Here is a 22,496-nt window from a genome sequence, read left to right as displayed (position 1 = left end):
ATTAGTAGTTCCTATAACCCTTCATGGCATTTTCTGTATCCCTAATAATCTTATATATCAAGAAATAATGAAGAATGAGTAGGTGTAAATTATTTATAAACAAAGGATTTTTGTGTGGCAGACTGTTTTTACCTACATCCTTATACACCTTATTTTCAATTTTCTGCCTTCCCGGACAGTCATTAAGATGGCATTTAATCAGACGTCTCTTTTCCTTTTTCAAGAGAAAATCTTGATTTTCTCACCTTTTCCAAAGGGTCTACATTCACTTTGCTCACACCAAAATAATTTCTTGAGGCTTAATGGCAAGAAATGGCACAGCAACTATTTAAGCATGGTGTCTGTTTACTAAGCATGAATTAATCAAGGTTGGAAGGGCATATATATGTCACAGTGATTATGCAATCTTGTCTCCCCCAAACACTTCAACTTAACAGTATATTCAAAAGTCAGAGATAAAAGCAGATTCAGTTCACGAAGAGCCAAAAGTGCGTAGTACCTTTGCTAGAAATATTTTTGTCTCTAAGCAGAATATCTATGAATATTTTAAAAATAATGAACTCTGTAGTCTCCATGGTTCAAGGAAAGGTTAAATTTTCACTTGTCTTATATTTAGATTGAACTAGGCCATTATCTTAGGAAAAACTTAGCAGTAAATTAGGATAAAGGTGTTTTTCAAATGGGCTTCCTAAGTGACCTTGCAGTTCACATAAGGTAACTCTTTACTCTTCCTTTACAGAAAATTTAAGACTCCTGCAGTCCATGATTTCATTTAAAAAATCTTTTCTTCAAGATGGTTTTTATGAGGATTACTTTTCTTCAGTTCCTGAAGTCCTGAAATCAACAGTAAGTCGTGAAAGAAAAAATAAATAAATAAACCATGACATTTTCTATAATACTCTGGCAAGGTATATTTTCAGTTTAAGTTTTAAATCTATGTCTTTATAAATATGGGTCCTATTTTGACTATATTAATGCCAGAAAAGGGGGAGGACAAAAGTGTTCTTATGCTATAAAATGGCATTTTGTTCTTAATTGGTGGATATCTCTATATATGAAGTGACCCATAAAGGCCTAATTATAGTATTCACATACAAAAAGGGATGGCTAATAATATGGTTATCTCATTAAGCTTTGTAATTTCAGAATAGTATTCATAATATGATTTGCAATTTAAGTTTGCCTCAGTTTTTAAAAGTATAAACGTTGCTCTTAAAAGCTGGTGTTTAGACTTTCGTGTGCAGAAATCTCAGAAGTTGACTAACCTATTTTTATTGTCATCAGCAGTAGAAAGTAATAAATCATATTAAGATGTATGATATTAAAGGAGGGAAAGCAGTAGAAAAAAATTTTAAACTCTGAAATTTGAATTGGTTCAAATTTATCTATTATTCTTTGTTTAGCTCATGCATATAGTATATAGGTTATCGTGATATTTCACATCATTTCTTAAATAACCCTATTAAAATTTGAAAATAGCTTTCCTAGTAAGAACAGCAGTTTAACTGAATTTATGCAGGCAGGGATAAAGCAAAATTATAACTGGTTTATTCAGGGCAAGCAAGATGACTTTCTGTGTAGTCAACATGGTCTAATTAAGTAGGCATCCAAAACATATGTCCATGTGTAGTACAAGTAGGTAATGCTAGTAAGATTACCTACATTTTGTCCTGGTCTTCTACACAAATCAAAATTTCTAATGCATCTAATTTAGCAGTATCTTAATTTGTTTGTGCAAATGAAAAGGAAGTTATGCATTCATCTGGAAAATTCCTACTCATCCTTCAAGGACAAGTTTAAATGTCACTTCTATAATATTAGAGTATTGCCTTTCTCCCTGCTTCTCAGCCAGGATAATGGCTTTGTGTGCACATAATATTTATCCATTCATTCATTCAATCCATCATCTATGGTCCCATAACACTAATCTATTTATTCAAAAGACATAATCTGTAACCCCAAAGTCCTTACACCAATCCACTGTAGCAGATGGGAAAGCAGACCAATAATCATAACACAGTGAAATAAGCCTTGTGGCATGTGGATGGACAGGATTCTGTGTATGGAAGTGTGAGATTGAACTTTGGGGGATGAGGGTGGAGAGAAGAAATCGCATGGAGGACATAATGCTTGCTCTTAATGGGCAGAGTGGGATTAGGTTGCAGTCCTGCATTTCACACACACAGACCTACATTTGTTAAGACAGAGGTGTGAACCTGAAGGACAGACATGTTCCCTTCTGGAGTATAAGGTGCCTATGGGAGAGACAGGAAAGGGAACTGCAGAGAGACAGGGCCCAGATCCGTCTACTTATTCACCAAGTTTGAATCTTGTCTGGAAAGTTGTGCATTTGATAGGAAGTAAAATTTTCATTTTAGAAAGAGGTCGCTCTTGCAGAACTATGCAGGACAGAATGGAGAAGAGCCAGGTAGGTGATTTTAGCAGTAACCTAAGCAAAAAGTGAGCCCTGCACTTTGTCAGTGGCAGAAAGAGAAGGAAGAGACATTTGAAGAATGGGGTGTAGGAGGTTAGGTGACACAACACAGCAGCCAGTGGGCATAAGCGAGAGGAGTCTGATAGCAGTGAGATTTCTGACTATTGAAACTTACTACTTAGCTTTATAGCATGATGTGTGAGTAAGGTCTGTTTCCCTCCCTAGAGGGTAAATTCAGATAAAATGTTGCCTTTTGTATCTCTAAAGTCCCATATTTGCCACATAGTAGGAGCTCAAGATAACTCATGGATGTGTGAACAAATGAGGGTGTGAAAAGAGAGTCTGGTGGTGTAGTTGTGTCACCTGGACAATTTTTCACTGTGGTTCTCAACTTGTGAAGTAGCGAGGCAGCACAAAATGTACACCAGGGAAATTGGAACAATCCATTCTCAATCATTTACACTCATGGAATGGGAGATAGATGTGAGAATAATTTAAAACAGCATCCACGTTTTGAAGATACTGCTCCACTGGGGGGTTACATTATGAAAAAAGTTCTAGAAGCCACAGAAGTGGAAATAAACACAATCCTGTCACTTGTGTAGAAAATCTGTTGTCATTTACAAGTATGGCTGCTATTTTTAGTTGACAGAACCCCTACATTCCAGGACTGTAAGCTCCCCGAGGACATTGTTAAGTCTGTTCCTCTTCTGTTGTATTCTCAGCACCAGGTGTATGGACACATGGAAAATGTCCAGTGTGTATCACTGAAAGAATGAAGATAAATTCTTACAGTTTTACAGCAGGAGATGATTTTAACTTTCTTGCTTTGCCTTCTCTGGTAATTAGTATCTTAATTGTGACAGTTAGGGCCTACCTGTTCTAAAACTTGACTTGTGGCATTTCTAAGAAGGTTTAGATCCTCCAAAATGTCAAATGCTTGTCATTCAAAAGTGACTTCTCCTGTTCCTACCCCTCTTTTCTAGTCCTAACATTGAACTTCTCCTGAGCTTTTATGTTTTCTCCTTTGTTCATTGTAAGAAGGAAGGCTTCCTGATTGGGGAACTGCACATAAAGTGGATATTCCCCAGATTGTGCAGAAATATGGGTAACACAGTATTTTTATTGTAACACCTTTAATTTTTTAAATAAGTTCTTTTCCCCTGCATTTACTTGCCAAGAGCCCAGGAGCATTGCTGTTTTATCAGTTTTATACCTATGATATTTTGAGATTTTTTTTTTTTTTTGAGGTGGGGTGGGTGCAGAGGGAGAGATAGAAAGAGAATTTTAAGCAGGCTCCATTCCCAGCGTGAGCCCAATGCAGGGCTCAATCTCACAACCCTGAGATCATGACCAGAGCTGAATTCAAGAGTTGGACACCCAATCAACTGAGCCCCAGGTGCACTGATATTTTGAGTTCTTATTTATTTTTTTTTTTTATTTTTTTTTTTTAATTTTTTATTTTTTATAAACATATATTTTTATCCCCAGGGGTACAGGTCTGTGAATCACCAGGTTTACACACTTCACAGCACTCACCAAATCACATACCCTCCCCAATGTCCATAATCCCACCCCCTTCTCCCAAACCCCCTCCCCCCGGCAACCCTCAGTTTGTTTTGTGAGATTAAGAGTCACTTATGGTTTGTCTCCCTCCCAATCCCATCTTGTTTTATTTATTCTTCTTCTACCCACTTAAGCCTCCATGTTGCATCACCACTTCCTCATATCAGGGAGATCATATGATAGTTGTCTTTCTCTGCCTGACTTATTTCGCTAAGCATGATACGCTCTTGAGTTCTTATTTAAATGTAACTTAACGTTTCTGTTTCAGATGCATTCAGGGACCAGGGGCACTGGGGAATACAGTCACAGCTGGACATGGAGTTAGTTATGGGTCATTGTTCAAATTTGACCTGAGCTTCTCTTCACTATGTGGACCAGGGTCATGATAAAGGAGAGAAGGACTCTACATGAGGTTCTGACAGACCCACAATCTGGATTTGACACATACTTTTGAAGGGAGAATTTTAATTCTTTGAATTTATGATTATTAATGATCCATGAAGCTTCTAAAAATTTAATGCCTGCATTGCTTTTAGAGGAAAGTAATAAATAATGACAAATACTGAATGACTATCGGGTTGCTCCTTGATGCCCCACAATGTATTCCACATGGACCCTGAATTAACCCTTATTTCAGAGAACCAATTCTACTTCAGTAGCATGGCTACACTTCCAATTTCTCCTTCAATAATTTTTATGTTAGCAAGCAAGGATTATACTGTATGGACTTTTACTGGTTTCTTACACATGTATGTCAAACTTGCATTAAAAAATATATTTGGGTCAAAATATATACATACATATTTATTTAGGTCTCTACTGAGTAAAAGTCTCATATTTACTATACCCTCAAAGCTTGATTAAAACAAATTTATTGGGCTACCAGTATTTATCCTTTTATGTATGAAATCACTAAAAGCCACTGGATGATGTGGCAGGAAGCCTTGGCTCCATTCATTAAAAATTTAATCATATCTAGTATTTGGAAAATCAAAGGAAGGAATAGAATGGCAAACACGGAGTTACAGCTGATAAAACAATGGGACCTGTAATGGAAGTTTTCTCACAGCAGAGACTAGTGAGTAGAATTTTAATATGCATGAGGCTATTTTAGGTAGTTCAAAGCCAGAAGTCAATTAGAATATTAAATACAGTAAAAAATAGACCAATGATATTTACTATCTAAGATGATCAGTGTTTAATTGCTCCTGCCTCCATGTAGTTACTATAAATCTTTCATCTAAGACACATAATTGTGCCTTTCCCATTTGATATATGGGAAGAAACATCCCTAAACATTTGCTTGGATCATAAAATATTTCATTTCCATTGAAATGCAATTTCTGATTGAAATTGAGTTGCAATGAATGACACATGCATTTGCTTCCTTAAGTGTTGCTCCAAATTATTTGACCTTCCTCTCTCTTTCTTTCTCTCTCTCTCTCTCTCTTTTTTTTTTTTTTTTTTGAGAGACAGAGGAGGGGGAGGGACAGAGAGAGAGAGAGAGAGAGAGAGAGAAAGTATCTTAAGCAGACTCGACACTCAGCATGGAGCCCAATGTGGGGCTTCATCTCATGACCCTGAGATCATGATGTGAGCTGAAATCAAGAGTTAAATGCTTAGCTGACTGAGCTCAGGTGCCCCAAATTATTTGACTTCTTAAAAGGAATAGCTCCAGGGTAGCTTCTAAGCACAGCAGAACTTTTAAGTACTTCCAGAGAACAAAGGCACCCGGTTTTCCTCAGTAGATAAGAGGGTAGAAGATAATGTCCAAAACATTGCTGACACTTCTGAAAATCCAAGTTTATTCCCATCCATATTTTAAACACAATCTTATTAAAATGTACTCTTATTAAATGCAGTGATTCACATGCTGCATTTTTCAAAAGGCTTTTTTCTTGTCAATGATTTTTTTTTTAATTGTGGTAAAATACATGCAACATAAAATTTACCGCCTGAAGCATTTTTAACTGTACAGGTTAGGCCTGTTAAATCTCCAGAACTGTCTTAATCTTGCAAAACTGAATACCTGTACCTGTTACCATGATGCCCATTCCTCTCTGCCCCTAGCCCCTGGCAGCCACAGTTCTACTTCCTGTCGCTGTGAATTTGACTACTCTACAGTCCTCATTTAAGTGAAATCATCCAGTGTATTTGTCTTTTTGTGACTGGCTTATTTCACACAGCACAGGGTCCTCAAGGTTCATCCATGTTGTAGCATGTATCTGATACTAAGGCTGAGTAATATCCCATTGTGTATCTGTATACTACATTGGGTTTAGTTCATCTGTCAGTGGACACTTGGGCTGCTTCTGCCTCTTGGTTAGTGTGAACAATGTTGCTGTGGACCTGGGTACACAAATATTTGTTTGAAACCCAGCTTTCAGTACTTTGGGGTATGTACACAGAAGTGGGATTACTGAATCATATGGTGATTCTGTTTTTATTTCTGAAGAATCTCCATACTATTTTCCACAGTGGCCACATCATTTTCCATCCAGCAGTGCACAAGGGTTCCAATTCCTCCACATCCTTCCCAACATTTGTTTTTTTTTTCTTTCTTTTTTTTACTTAACAGTAGCCATCTTAATGTGTACAAGGAAGAAAGACTTTATTTTGCCAAACCCACTTTTCTGTCTGCCTTTCCACATGATTTAAAACCTAAACAAAACTATAAATTAGTTGAAGTATTTGTGATTTAAATGAGATAAAACTAAACCACCTCTTTTTTAACCATTGAGTCTACAAGATCTGAGTCCAGTTGGGAAATACAGGTTTAATAGGTTCAAGAGTTTTATAAAATTCTAAAGAAAGCAGTAAACTCAAATGACAGGATATAATGCTTTGCAGTAAAACTTGCCAAATGCCAACAAATTAAACACAAATGAACAATTTTTTTAAAGTAAATCAATTTTGGTTACTTATTATCAATTACCAAATATTTATAATAATGTAACTAATCTATTTCCTGCTCCTTCCCCATTCTGGAAAGCTGTCTCAGCTTCGAAACTTGACCGAACTTCTTTGCGAAGCTGAAACTTTCCATCCAATAGAGAGAATGTGCCAGCTCTCTGACGTGAACTTTGGGAACCTATGTGAAGAAAGTGCGTTTCATGTGCAGCTCCTTGAAGCAGCAGAACTTGGCACCGAAATAGCAACCAACTTACTGTACCATGACAATATTATATCTAAAAAACTGAGGGATTTGCTTACTGGGGAGCCAAGCAAAATGAATTTAAATATGGATTGGTAAGTATCTTCATTGCCTGTTTCCTTGGTGAAACCCCTTCTCAGATAATTATGGATATGCTTAGTGTAGTTTCTTCTCCTCTTCTGCTTTGTTCCAGGTTTCTAGAACAGGCACTGCAAATGAATTACCTGGAAAATATCACACAGTTAATGCCGGCCATAGAAGCCATGCTGCATGTCAATAACAGCGCAGACCCATCTGAAAAACCAGGTTCTTCCCCATTCATATTTTTAAGTGCTGTCTTTTAAGAATGCATGTGATTTTCATGGTGCAGTTTAAGAAAGGCTTTTCTGAAGTTCCCAGCCAAACCTACTTTGTATCTGCCCTTATACATGAGAAGTCCAAAGCTTTCAAATATGGTTACTTGTCTAAAATAAACACACAGAAAGCCAGCAGTGGATGAAATAGGGAAATTTGATTTCACAGCAAAAAGATCTTCGAAATTTTAACTAGTTAGACCATTCACCTTTTATTTCTCTGATATATTAAAGCGCATTAGCTAGGATGGAATTTATTTATTTCATGAAAATAATCTGATTTAAAAAATAAAAAAGATGCACTGCCATCTATAGAAATCTCAATTCAGAACCTATTAGTATTCTGAGCATGAGGCCCCATGCAATACGTTTCTTCTTTGCATAATACCTCAATACTGAAAAGAAAGGCATTCAGAATTTTGGACAACAGGCAGCCACAAAAATTTGAAAGGCAGTAAGTCCAAAAATAAAGAGGGTATATTTGCATGAGGGATACTTCATGAAGAAGTCAAAAGATATTTGCAGAATGAAGATTATAATCTGCTTAAGTCAAAATATCATTTGTTATGAGTGACCCAGATATGAAAAAATTATAATCAGTGTCCTAAAAAAGTTTGAAGTTAAACACATTCTATATAAAAGTGAGGTAAGGACTATTAAAAAGTCCTTTACAAACTGTAAACTGGACAAAACTAAGGAAAAGTGCTATGCAGCATTAATGCAGATTTAGCAAACCTTGTCCTAAGTTGACAGTATTATATGATCCGAGGTTGGAAAACATTTTGAATTTGTGTGATTTTTTAAATCAAATGGAGGGATATACATTTAGTGTATTAGGTGATCAAAGTCTGGGAAGAAACCATATATAGATTTTTTTTAATCAACCTTGTGTTGGAGACATCTAAGGAAAATTTATAACCCAGGACAATCTGTTACCTTGGGCCAATGATACCATAATTGGAACTAGTCTAAATCAGATAGAAACAGATCCTAAAGATGCAGAGTTTGCCAAAACTGAGAGACCTTTGCTCCTGACCCAAGACATGTATGTTGAGTGTATGTTTTAGTCTAGAAGGTTCCTCTAATGTTAGTAAAACAAGTTAAAAAGAATTGCATTGCAACCAACACGCGTTTTCTTTCTTTTTTATTTTCTTGCAGGTCAGTTAATAGAAATGTTTAAGAATGTTGAAGAGCTGAAGGAAGAGCTGAGGAGAACGACAGGCATGTCCAACAGAAGTATCGATAGTCTGCTGGCCGTTCCTATCCCTGATAACAGAGCTGAGGTGGGATAAAATACATTTGTACTTAGAGCCAGATCTTAAAAGTTTAAATCATGTGTAATATTTGTTGAGCATCTACCAGTTAAACACTGAGAAGTTGCTCGCAGATCTGGTGCATTTTGCTTGCAAATGATAAAATTAGAGGCTCAATTTCTAGTGGGGTTAGAAGAAAAATCCTGAAGTAAGACAAGTTATCACTGTTTATTTCCTTTCCTTCTAGTTTTCCTTCTCCTTCATTTCCGCTCCTTTGTGCTCTCCTTTTCCTTACCTCTACATGGTTTTCTTAAATAAGTAGTGCCATCAATGATTCTGTATATGCATGACCACAGTCACGTTTTCTGAGATAAATTGGCACAGCCTGTTATGATCAAAGTCAGATTTCAGTAATCTAATTGGGAGAAAAAGAAAAGAAAAGAAAAGAAAACAGGCCACTTACAATTTGTTGAAATGAATGCTCAGTTTTGCTTTTTTAAAAGTCCCAAGACAAGACATAGTATGTAAAATAGATAGGATCCAGGGAACCCTGGGCAAGTTTGTGGATATAGTGAACATGTTTGGGTGTGAAAATTAATAATGTCATTTCCTTAGGATGATAATAGGGTTTTTCCACTTGAAATGTCTCTTCTTTTATCCCTTTCCCAAGTCCATTGTCTGAAAATGTCATAGAAATTTTCCAGAAGAACTGCAGAGTTTAAGGCCTCATCCATCCAAAACTTACGTGTGACAGAGTGTGTCATTTCTAAGCACAGCCCAGATATTCTCCAATATCGGATAAAGTTTTTTGAAAGCCTTGAAGACTGCCTTAGGGAAATATTTAGGTTTACTTGTGTCCTATTCATTGGTTCCCTCATACAAAACTAAAAGTACTTTGCCTTCCCTTTTTTTCCTCTTGCTCTAGCAAATAGTTATTGACCTTTTCCCTTTGATCTCACCTTTTACTCATTTTATCCTAAGATCTAATTTCAGTAATTAAGTGTTTGGCTTCTGAAGAGCAGGTTCATTTTAGTAAATAAAAATACATAAATGGGGAGTGTACATTCTTACTGTTTTCAAAAGGAAGGAGAGAAAAGTTTCAACAGTCTTGAATTTCCTAAACATTTCTCTCTATTTCAACTCAATGGCAATAGAAACTTTTTAACTTCTCATATACATACCTCACTTTTCACACAGCATCACTATCCAGGATGGTTGGTTGATATTATTACATAATCCTTGGCTTTTTATTCTTTGCCCTTTATCTCTCAATAGAGATACCTAGAGTTTCTTGTGTAAGATTATAACTTAAAAAAAAAAAAAGATTATAACTTCAAATGATTTTAAAAACAAAATGTAATTTAAATACACTAAATAAGATTTTAAAGGGAAAATGAGTCTTAAATGAATATTTTCCCCAGACTTAACTCCAGATCAATTCATTCTTGGTACTATCACTTACCCAGATGTTTGGAAGAAATCTCAGAATTATCAAAGACACTTCTTCGTGTCTTTTCCTCCATCTTGTTTCTTAAGCTTTCCAGTGAACTCTGGGCTCTCTACAGTTTTATTGATAGTGATTAGTGCTTTATTTTTGTTTTAAAGATTTATTTATTTATTGGAGAGAGAGAGAGAGAGATCACACAGTGGGGGGTGGGGGAGAGAGAGAATCTCAAGCAGACTCCCACAGAGCACAGAGCCCAACTTAGGGCTTGATCTCATGAACCTGAGATTGTGACCTGAGCTGAAGCCAAGAGTCAGACACTTAATTCACTGAGTCACCCAGCCACCCTGTGATGAGTGCTTTAAATCAGGGGGAAGAATTGACTTGGAGCATAATTTATCACATTTTTAAATGAAGCCTAAGAATAAAGCAAAGCTTTTCTCTTGAGAGACAGCTCTCAAAAGATTCACACTAAAATATTTTTCTTCCTCCAACTTGCAGATTATTTCTCGTGTGTTCTGGTTGCATTCTTGCGATGCCAATATGACCTATCCCAAAATGGAGGATGTGATGATGGAATTCTGTAGCCTGCCTCTTCCAGAAAGATCCCGGAAGTCTTACCTCATTGGACTCACCCTTCTGCACTACTTGGACATTTACAACTTCACATACAAGGTAAGTTCCTGTTGCTGAAGTACTTCATATTCACATTTTAGTATAAAAACATTTGATTACACGAGTATGCTCCCTGATACTATAACGAATAAGATCCATTTATACAGCCTTTGGAATTACAGCTTTATTTAGAGCTAAATAGGACCTTAGTGATCATATACTAGAAATTTGTATATTTTATAGATGAAGAAATTAATATTACTGCCTTATTAGCTCTCAGTTTGTGTATCCAAGCCCACATAATTAAATTTAATATATATTATACTAAAGTATGATGTGTGTGTGTGTGAGTGTTTTTTTTATTATAGTGAACAAGAATTAATTTGATAGGATAATAAAGATTAGAACAAAGTTTATTGTTTGCTTTTTGGGTTTTGCTTTTTTTTTTTTTTTTTTGTAAATGAAAGTACGGAGTTTTTTTGGTGTTAAAAATCTGTGTGTGTGTGTTTTCCACCAATTTAGAAAGAGGCTACTGTTACTTCTGCAGTACAATAAAATAAATGGGTCATTATTAGAGCTTAGAAAAGTCAGGAATGACTTCATCCTACAATAAGTCATGCTTCGTAAGTACTTGTATAATACAGAACCAAATGAAAAATACATACATAGAAGAATCAGACACCTATTTCACCTATATCTATACTTGATCAAAAATATTTACATGTTATTGCAAACACTGGGAAAAAAAAAACATTTCCCCTTTAAAGTAAGAAGAACCAGAAGCAACATAGCTGACTTTTGTTGTTACAGCAAAGGGGGTGAAAATTTTTAGGACTAGTTATCAATAATCCTGTTCTGGATCATCATTTTCTCACACCTCTATTTCTGCAGTGGCCTCTTATTTGGCCTTCCTGCCTCCACACCACCAGCCTGCCCCACCATCCCTAAGCAGCCAGAGTGATCCTCCTAAAGCTTAAGTCATATTATGCCAACCCTGTGCTCAGTACCTTCCAGTGGCTCCCCAGTCTGTTCAAATATATGCCCCAGATCCTATGAAACCCCATGATCTGCAAAACCCCTCCCATCCCTAAAATTCTCTTTCCTACTTGGTGACTCCTTGGGCACAGGTGCTCCATGGAACCAGCCAATATTTCAAATGCCAAGAATGGTGCCAGGCCCAAAGAGGCACTCAGCAAATACCCATTAACTAGACAACTGGTTATTTTACATAAACTATAAACTAAAATGCATATGAAGTGAAATTATTAGTTTTGCTCACCTTAAGGATTAAAATGTCAATCCTTATTTTATAATGACTCTGCAGAGTAGGTATCAAACCAAATAATTTTTGTTGAGTTTAGTAACTAAATACATGCACTTGACAAGCAGAAGACCATTCTACTTCTTTTAGGTATTGCAAAGAAAAATAATGAAAAATTTCTTGTCACGAGTCAGTTTATTTCACATCAGTGTGGAAATGCCCAGAATTTTGGCAGAACTGGAAGAAAAATTGAAATGTTATTGTAATTTAGAAAAAGTACAACTGAAATTAGTAGCTGTGCTACTGAGGTAGCTGCATCTCCATGGTGTCTCTCCGGGTGTGTCTTGTGCTCATAATGGTATTTAGATCTTCTATTTGACCAAGGCTCCTTGACTGAAGGGATGTTATCTCTTAGTGTACCACCGTATACCCATCCCCTCATCCATGCTGGGGATATAGCAGGCGCTCAATTAACATTTGGTGATTAAATGAATGAGAGGATGAAATAACTTGAAAATTTTAAAATCTTTCCAGTGTATCTTCATGCAGCAGAAAAGCATTGTGGGATTATGACTAAATTTGATGAGTCACATGAGCTTTTTGAAAGAACTTTTCTGATTTTAAGGATCATATTATATGATTTCTGAGTAATAGTATATCCATGAAGAGTTACATAATTGATATTTGCCCTTCTGACTTTTAGAATCATTTATTTTTGACAGCTTTATTGAGGTATAATTTATATACCACAATCACTTATTCAAAGTGACCAATTCAGTATTCTTTAAGTGAATGTATGGAGTTGTGCGACTATTCCCACAATCTAATTTTCAAACATTTCCTTCAACCCCAGAGAAAAACTTGTGTCTATATGCAGCTATTTCTTACTCACCTCTAGCCCATGTGGTCCCTGATCTGTTTTTCATCTCCAGAGACTTGCCTTTTTTAAACATTTTATATACTCTAAATCATACAATACATGGTCTTTGTTTGGCTTTTTTTACTCAGTATAATGTTTTTTAATTTCATGCATTTTGCAACATGTGCCAGTGTTTCCTATCTTTTTATTGCTAAAGAACATTCTAGTTAAATGATGTACATTTCGTTTGTCCTTTCATATGGATTGTTTCCACTTTGCCGGCTATTGTGAATGATGCTGCCATGGGCCTTCACATACAAATCCTGGTGTGGACATATGTTTTCATTTCACTTGGATTAATACTTAGGAATGTAATTGCTAGGTTGCATGCCAAACTTATGTTTAAGTATTTAATAAACTTCCACAATTTTTCCCAAAGTAACTATCTTTTAAGATTCTTACCAACAGTGTATATGGGTTCCAGTGCCTCCACATACATCATTTATTTTTATTCTGTTCCTATTAGGTGTTTTTCCCCAGGGAAGATCAAAAGCCAGTAGAAAAGATGATAGAACTCTTCATGAGGCTTAAAGAGATTCTCAATCAGATGGCTTCTGGCACACATCCACTGCTAGATAAAATGACATCCCTGAGACAAATGCATCTGCCCAGAAGTGTTCCATTAACACAGGTAAAAAAGTCACCCAGTAATGTGCTTATTGGGAAATTCCTCTTGTCACATTAACTTGTATTTGAGATTAGTTGTAATACATTCAGCTACCAATATCGTACATTGGGAAAAAGCACCTTCAGGAAAACTCTTCTACTCTGGCAAAAATTTTGGCCACTTAAGTCAGTGAAGTTCAGCATTCTGCATTTATATTTGGGATACATGTTTTAAAGGAATTATGGAAGCTATAAGCATTACCAGGTTTTCTTCTGTATTGTTCTCGGCAGCATTTATAGCTTTCTGATGTTAATATATTGTGGATTTTTATCTCATAGGCAATGTACAGAAGCAAGCGGATGAACACACCCCAAGGATCATTTAGCACCATCTCGCAAGCATTGTGTTCCCAAGGGATTACCACTGACTATTTAACTGCCTTGCTGCCCTCTTCTCAAAGGCGAAAAGGCAACCACACCAAGGACTTTTTGACTTACAAATTAAGCAAAGAACAGATTGCTTCCAAATATGGAATTCCCACACATACCAGTGAGTAAACGTCAAAGTCAGCATAGTAACATCATCTTCCTGACAACACTGTCTGCTCTAGCTCAGCCTTTTCTGATCAGTGAAGTATTAGTTTTCCCCAACACTTCTACACACATCAAACATGTTTGCATATTAACCGAGTCCCGTTTTTCGGCAAGCGTAAAAGGTGTGTCTCTCCATCTTACTAAGGGGAAATGAGGCACAAACAGACTAACTGGCCATGGTCACCCAACCTGAAGGTATTCGAGCAGTGAGCTGAACTCGGTGGTCTGTTGCAAAGTCTAGCCTCTTAATCACAACATTCAGCATTTGTCAGCCACAACTTCATCATTGTTGCCAGTACATAATACAAAAGCATGCTTTAAATCTGCTTAGAGGGACGCCTGGGTGGCTCAGTTGGTTAAGCTACTGCCTTTGGCTCAAGTCATGATCGTAGGATCCTGGGATCGAGTCCCACATCGGGCTCCTTGCTCAGCGGGGAGCCTGCTTCTCTCTCTCCCTCTGCCTGCCGCTCTGCCTGCTTGTGTTTCTCCCCACCTCCTCTCACAAATAAATAAATAAATAAAATATTTTTTAAAAATTAAAAAATAAATCTGCTTAGATCAATATTTTTCTTAACTTTCGAGAATTACAAAGTTGTATCACACATGGAAAAGTTCTGAATGCAGCCGAACTCTAAAGATTTCATGGCACATCAACCCCACAATTCCATCAACTGGGCTTTTCCATATAATATACAGATGTTTATTTTTTAAAAGATTTTATTTATTTATTTTGCGAGAGAGAGATTGAGAAAGCAAGTGGGAGGAGGGGCAGAGGGAGAAGTAAACGCCCTGCAGAGCAGGTTGCTACATGACATAGGTCTAGCCGAAGGCAGTTGCTTAACCAACTGAGCCATCCTGGCGCCCACATATGGATGTTTAATATAGCAATTGGATTGACGCATTTATTCATCTTTTTATTCATTCAGCATTCATGGACCAACTCTTAGTATCTGGTACTAGTATCCTAGTAGCAGATTTTTGAATATGTTCTTAAATTAAGCCCTGGTGAGGTGGATCCGTTGGAAGATATTCTGGAATGTGATTTTCAGCCTTTTTATCTTGGCAAAATGCCATGTCTTACTGTAGGCTTGTTTTCTGAGTTAAACTTTCACACCTAAAAAAAAAAATAGTGGTCACTGCACTTTCTTACTTTGATACCAGAGGCCTCGCAACTGTTAATGGTAAGGGAAGTATAAGGCATGTATCTTTGGGTGTGATAACAATAATCTGTGTCAATTTACAATAAGGAAATAGATTTTAGATACACATACTAAATGGTTTTATTCACTTTTCCCTTCTAGCACCATTTTGCTTCTCCCTTTATAAAGACATCATTAATATGCCTGCTGGACCTGTGATTTGGGCTTTCTTGAAACCTATGTTGTTGGGAAAAATTTTGTATGCACCATATACCCCCATCACAAAGGCAATAATGGAAAAGGTTTGACCATTATAACTCAAAGTTTCTGTTTAGAGTACTAAGATGATTTTTAAAGTAATCAACTTCCAAATTTACTGTAACTGACTGAGCTTTGTTTATATCTTACCTACGATTACCCTTAGCTTTCTGAAACTCTTAATTCTCAAACTCTGCCCTGTATATGTGTAAACAATGTAGATTGGTTGGTAGCCCTTTGAAGAGGCATGAACTGTGCTGACCCTTGAGAATGAGGTTAGTTGAAGCAAGACCTCAGATTTTTCAGCTTATCTCCAATGGCAGAAAATTTTTCTACAACTGGTGTCTAATTTCCAGAGTGTGTAAAAATAATAGCACTAGTAAAAATAATATTAGAGTATTTTATAACTAGTTTGAACAAAACAGTCGCTAGATTATAAATTATTGACTTCATATCAGGTTGTACAATTCAACTTGTTGTATTTACCTAAGAGATAGATGTTGTAAAAGATATTATTAATAGTAACTACTTACCATCTAACTGAACCATAATTACATTTCTCTCCAACTTTTAAAGTTAGCTTTAATGACTTGAATTATAAGCCTACTTTTAAAATGATAGAGTGAAAGTAAAAAAAAAAAAGAAAGAAATCTCTGCTTTACCCTTACTTGGTCATTAGACCATAATCTAGGTGAATATAACATTATTTTAGGTCTATATAAAAATGGACATGAGTTCATCACTGGTTTCTGTTGTTTGTATTTTAATATCTTACTTTATTGGCTATACTTCTTTATAATTTTTGCATAAATGAAGTCATTACCTGCTTATTCCCTGAGTTTAGTCATTTTTTGTCTTTCTTCTTTGTTTGATTCTCTTTTCCTCTCCTCTTGATCTTACTCTTTCTTTTATGTAACTTTGACTTTTAGCATTTAGAGATGTGTTTTTTCTATAATTTATGCACGTTTCTCTAACTCTTTATAGGTTATTATGCTATACATACATTCATATGCAGTTTTTTGGTCATTTTTGCATAATTAAATGAGGTTACATTATAATGTTTTTCTACATATTACTTTACTCACACAATACCTTGTGGGAATTCTTCCAACTCAATTGGTATAGTTTAATTCATTCTTTTTGAAAATTGCAGACTTTTTCATACCATAGAATTTACTGACCCAGTCTTCAATTGGTGGGCATTCATTTTGTTTCCAGTGTTTCCTTTTTATTTTTGTGCTAATGTAAATAATGTGACAACAAATACTCTCATGCATATTATTTAAACACTGGTATTTTATTACAGTGAGATGATTGTTCAGGATTGAGGGATCGAGGAATAATGTATTTTATTTAATGACTGTTGTCAGATTGCTTTCCAAATGAGGGTATAACACACCCATTTCCACCAGCAGTTTATGGAAGCATGCTTCTCATATCCTTGAACTCGATGTTTCTATAGTAGTAAAGTTAAGTGTATCATTGGAAAAAAATGAATAACTTCTGGGAACTCTAGAAAGTATGACTTCATCTTGACTGTAAATTCATTGTGGACAGTGAAGCAAACCCTACATTTTCCAGAATTTTTAAAAGTGATCTCTTGACCTGATGAAAAGCTGCCATTTAAAAACTTCTGACCATGTGGGAAATTTCTGACACTTTTTTTTTTTTTTTTTTAACTAGCTCCACCTTTTAGAAGTGTTTCTTAAAGCTATATAACAAAACAACTTTAAGATAGCTTCTGCTATATAGAAAAAAAACAATAATGGACCAGATCTATTTTTGTTTCTTTGTCTTTTAGTCTAATAAGACTCTGAGGGAACTGGCAGAACTAAGGGAAAAGTCTCAAGAGTGGATGGATAACTCGCCCCTTTTCATGAATTCTTTCCACCTGTTAAACCAGACGATTCCTGTGCTCCAGGTAGGAAATGGCTCTTTCTCTTCTGTCGGAGTTACAGTTCTTCGAGAATTTAATCACCTTCATCACGGGAATGGGCAGATAGTAACTCAGAATCCATATTAAATAGATGAAATTTCCTTTCCTCCAGAGAAAGAGTCTGAGACAGGGCAACAGATGAGTCGCTCCCATTCAGGATCATCTCCTCTCCCATGGTCCGTCCTCTCTCTGTAGTTCAGAGATAGCCTTTTTACAGGTTGAACTTGAGGCATAAATAGTGACTTAGTTCTTGTTTTCCAAAACTAAAGTGCAGTAAAAACTACTTAAAAGACCCTTATTTTATTTGTTCCTCCACTTTAAATTATTTTTTGCTATCTTGACAGAACCAGAGTTCCTAAAATATTAATATTCTGGAGAAGAACATTAAGTTCAGGGAGTTCTTTGGTTGAAACATAAGACACTCTAGGTTAAAGATTTGACAGTGCAGCCCAAATACAATGTACACTGGTTAAAACATATAATTGGCAATTCTTGCAAAAGATGTGGAGTTTTCTGAAGATGATGAAAATAATGTGGAGAAATGGTCCAGTCACAAACAGAGCTGTTAACAAGTAACGATGGAGGAGGAAAGTCAGATCTGTTACCAGCGAGAGAAGAGAAAACTGGAAGGAAGGCAAGCGACACAGGAAGTTCAAGAGAGGGTGGCTTGCACAGCAAAGTACTGAGAGACCCAAGGAAAATTGATAGAGAGCTAAAATATATTTGCCTCCCTCCCCATAAAGGCCTTTTTATAATCATATTCAAGAAGCTAAACGTAGAATAAAGGATTTGTAGCACAGAACTTTGTCAGAAAAGTTACACCCCAAAGATACTATGTTCAGTCTTTGTTTTGACTAATTTGTGGATAGTTACAATTATAATCTGGCTTTTGTTACATATAATACATGAATTATAAAAAATACATATCTGAAACAATAATTAATATAAAAAAGTAAACTTTCATCAAACATCTTTCCCACAATTTACTGTTAAATTTGGCTCTAATTTTAAGTATGTTCATTTTAAGTGGCCTTTTTTTTTGTATGAATCTGTAATGAAGACAGTGACGAAGTAGTACTTTATTGACATACATATTTCCTAAATGGAAGATTGCTCCTCTTTTCCTAATCTTTTTTTCCTGTGGAACAGAAAAAAACAAAACAAAACAAAACCTACATACATGATTTTATTAAGGAAGGTTTTGTTGCCTAAAGCAGTGAGTGAACGGAGGACATGATGTATGCTTAATAGTTTCAAAGTGCAGTAATTTGCTGTGGAGAACCAATGGACATGATCATCTATTGGAAGCAACTTTATTCTGTTCTAGACCAAAATCAATCATTATTCTCAGCCATTGAGGACAAACTTATTTCTACAAATGTACACAGAACTTGAAATTTAAAGCTTTTAACATCACACCTGGTTTTGCCACTGTGAACCGCTAGGCAAAAGACATAAGACACTCGATCTACAGTTTATGAAATCTTAAAAATGAGTGTCTTCATAGCCATCGCACAGATTTGTTAGGTTCCTGTGTGTAGAAGCGTATAAAAATAGTATCATGTGTCCTAGGACAGATTGCAGAAGGAGCGGTGGGAGTTTGGCCGTATGGCTGGGTGGATCATCTCTGAATTGGAACTAACACAGTGCATTGTTTATTACTGATGCTCTCATTCAGTTTTTCCCTTGGCACACAAATACTTCCTGGTGAATTGTGAGACTTTAAAGAACTTGGGTTAGCGCGATATGAGCTGTGTCATGGTCATTGGTCTACATACTGCCAACTACTCTTAGACCCCAAAGCACCTATGGATTTAGTGATTAATTCTATTGTGTATATGCTGTTAATACATACTATTCTTAATCATGTATCTCCATGAAAACAAAATTGAAGATCTTGGTAGGAAGGACAGAATAATAAAAGGTACTGACTTGTCCTCTAAAGGCAAAACCAGCTTAAGTGTGGCTCACACAAAAACTAGCCCATGAATTAACACATAAGATAAACATTTTTTTTTAAGATAAACATTTTTTTTAATCAAGTTGAATTCTCTGCCTCCAAATTTCTCCATGGACTTTACTAATTTTGTGTCCTTAGGAGATCTCAAGGTGTTACGGAAAATTGTGCAAGAAAATTAAGGTAAACTGTATTAGACAGTGCCTACCTCCCAATAACACTTCAGTGTTACCTAGTTGTCCTTCTACAGTGGTAGAAGCTATGTCTCCTCATTTGGAAGATAGCTATGACAGTCTTCATATTTCAGAGCATTTATGCTTTTTAAAAAAATTTTAGTCTTTCCATAGATATAGCATTAAGTTTTATCATCAGTTCATTTTTCTATGTTCACATAATTGTGCTTTTTACAATATAAAATGATATTATAGCAATTTACGTTTGACTTTTCTGATGAGTTATTCATCCCTGCTTTACAGAAACGTAGCATGAAACTGGAAAAAGCTGAGTGCTGGCTGAGAGCCCCTAGCTGGGAAGTAGCAGAAGAAGGATGCCAGTCAGCTATGATACGAAATTCCATGTAGATATCACAGTTTTTAAAAGTTGTTTTAGTTTGTTTCAGTTGAGCAAAATTCAACTATGAAATTCAACCACTACAGTTGTATACAGCATGTATCAAAAAACAGATGATATAATATCCATGGGTAAACCGACTGTTACGTTGAATATCATTTCTTACTGTTGATCATTAAAGTCAGATCTGCTGCTTCATATTGGTTGAAAAGAAAGTCTTAGGATCCTGTATTAGAGAAACAATGTTCAAAATATTTAAATAAAATAGCTCTACTTTTTAAAACCTTAAAAAAAATAGTAAAGTCTGATCTGGCTACTTTAGTGTGCTGACCAATTTGTGTCTATAGATAAGAAGAACCGAGCCTTTCTAGTCGTTAGCAGCTATGTACCTTCTCTTTCTTTCTCAAGGATTTGTATGCGAGCACCATAAGGTGATGCCTTGATAATGCCGAGTGGTGGTCACTCATCTCACCACAGGTATTATTAGAGAGACAATGATGAGACATCTTTTCGTCTTGTATTGAAACTGAGTCCCTGTTATTATTCATTAGAATACTCTAAGGAACCCCTTTGTGCAAGTTTTTGTGAAATTCTCCGTGGGACTCGATGCTGTTGAACTATTAAAACAGATAGATGAACTCGGTAAGTCCAGATTCACAAAACTTTCATTCACTAGTCATGTCAGAAATGTGAGAGCCATGGTTGCATTTGAAAACTTTTTGTTTTCTTCTGTATTTGATTTTTAGCTAGTTATTCTAAGTGGAATCCTGGATATATCTATCCATTTTTTCCCCAGATAGTTGTATAATTGCAGGTCATAACAACTGTTTGGATACCCAGTATCTGCAGTTAGTTTCAACAATTATATACTTCATGTAAACGCAGCCTTTCCTACAATCATTGGTAGGTTGGTAGGTTGCTAGAAATAAGAGGACACTTTTTGTTTTGTTTTGTTTTTTTGATAACTTGATGAAAAGCAGGTCCTTAAGGACAAAGGAAGATGAATGTTTTCTGTCTGGCTGTATTTAACATTTTATCTCCGCTGGCCTCTTATCACTTTGACTAACCCAGAATGTACCTGGAAGAAGTTACTCAGTTAGCAAAAGCAAAACAAAGCAATGAAGAGACTCAAAAGAAAATAAATGTAAATCAGTATTCAAGGTTGGATCCTCTTAAAAGGAACAGGCAAAGAGGATCAAAGGAAGCTGTCTGAACTTATGCATTCCCTCTGCCACATCCCCACCTTCAACCTAAGGGATGCAAGACATCTAATTCAGTCTGTGTCTGATTCACTGTTGCTATGCAACCACAGGTATGAGGAAGGGATTGAAAACATCTGAATTTGGCTGCAGTAGAGCAAGTGCCCCTCCTCCCTCCTGGTGCTATTGGGACACAAGTGACATAGGGTGTAAACCAGTCGGGAAGCATTTTGCTTACATTTGTCTTGTATATAGTTGTGTGCCCTGTATGATAGTTGACTGACTTTGATTAAAGAAAGATTTAGTGTATTTATTCTCTAAAAGTATAATTTGGGTAAGAAACCATTTGATCAAAATATGAGAAATATACTACAAAGTTCTTATATAAGTTTTAACGTCCTAACTTGAAATATAGGAGGGGAGTTCTAGAATTTAAAATTAGACTAAAATGAATGTAACAGTGAGAGTTGATGTTCATATAATTGTATATATAACTTAATATCTAAGAGTTTTATGTAGTTTGAACTGAGGGAGCACTGACCCTCATAGCTCTTCCTTGCTCTTCTCTGCCCACATGTCTAAGGAATCGTTGGTGTTGTGTTGATTTCCAGTGGCCGCTGGAGGCCACTGTTCAACCACAGTTTTACCCCTCCCCCAACCAATGTCTGTATCAAACAAACCATTTCACTTTAAATTCTACTGAGAAATGAATTTAATAAGTTGCCCTCTGTGAGAAATTAAGTTTTACATTGGACTGTGGAAGAGTCATGTTTGGGTTTTGTGAGGCAGGATTTATGATACAACATTCTTGGTATTCATGACGATCAAGTCAGTGAAAATTTAATTGGCCAAGTGATTTATTAACTTGCAATTTCATATTTACCCTTTGTCTCAGTTGATTTCCTCATAAGGAATCATGGAATTGAAGAGCAATTAAATCCTCTTTCTTCCAGAGTAATTACCTGAAATAAAATCTTGATCATTTTGTCTAGATTAATACAGATATCAATAGAGATAACTCACATGAGGTTTTAAATCAAACAGTTTTAGAAAGTTGTTCACTATGTGGCATAGATTCTCACAGTCTCCTAGGAAATGATTCTGTAGCACAACTTATTGAATAGTACAGTTTATTTGTTCTACACATTCTACATAGATTTTCCTTTGTTTATTACATTCACGTTCCCTGAACAAAGTAAGTGTGTCCATTTATTGGAAACTTTCATCTCTAGTTTTCT

General features: G+C 35.9%; 1 protein-coding gene across 1 annotated transcript in view; it reads left to right on the top strand.

The window, feature by feature from the left end:
• ABCA12 (ATP binding cassette subfamily A member 12) overlaps positions 1-22,496 on the top strand; it is a 165,845-nt gene that overhangs the window by 85,982 nt on the left and 57,367 nt on the right. The window contains exons 11-20 of the mRNA XM_059392669.1: positions 740-846; positions 6,993-7,249; positions 7,348-7,460; positions 8,666-8,790; positions 10,706-10,879; positions 13,466-13,630; positions 13,945-14,155; positions 15,501-15,640; positions 17,398-17,517; positions 20,611-20,701. Of these exons, the coding sequence (XP_059248652.1) occupies positions 740-846; positions 6,993-7,249; positions 7,348-7,460; positions 8,666-8,790; positions 10,706-10,879; positions 13,466-13,630; positions 13,945-14,155; positions 15,501-15,640; positions 17,398-17,517; positions 20,611-20,701 (1,503 nt within the window). The remainder of the gene's footprint in view (positions 1-739; positions 847-6,992; positions 7,250-7,347; positions 7,461-8,665; positions 8,791-10,705; positions 10,880-13,465; positions 13,631-13,944; positions 14,156-15,500; positions 15,641-17,397; positions 17,518-20,610; positions 20,702-22,496) is intronic.

This window comes from Mustela nigripes, chromosome 3, assembly GCF_022355385.1.
Source record: "Mustela nigripes isolate SB6536 chromosome 3, MUSNIG.SB6536, whole genome shotgun sequence".
Lineage (NCBI taxonomy): Eukaryota > Metazoa > Chordata > Mammalia > Carnivora > Mustelidae > Mustela > Mustela nigripes.
Note: the sequence above shows the minus strand (reverse complement) of the source record. Positions and strands in the feature narration are given on the sequence as shown.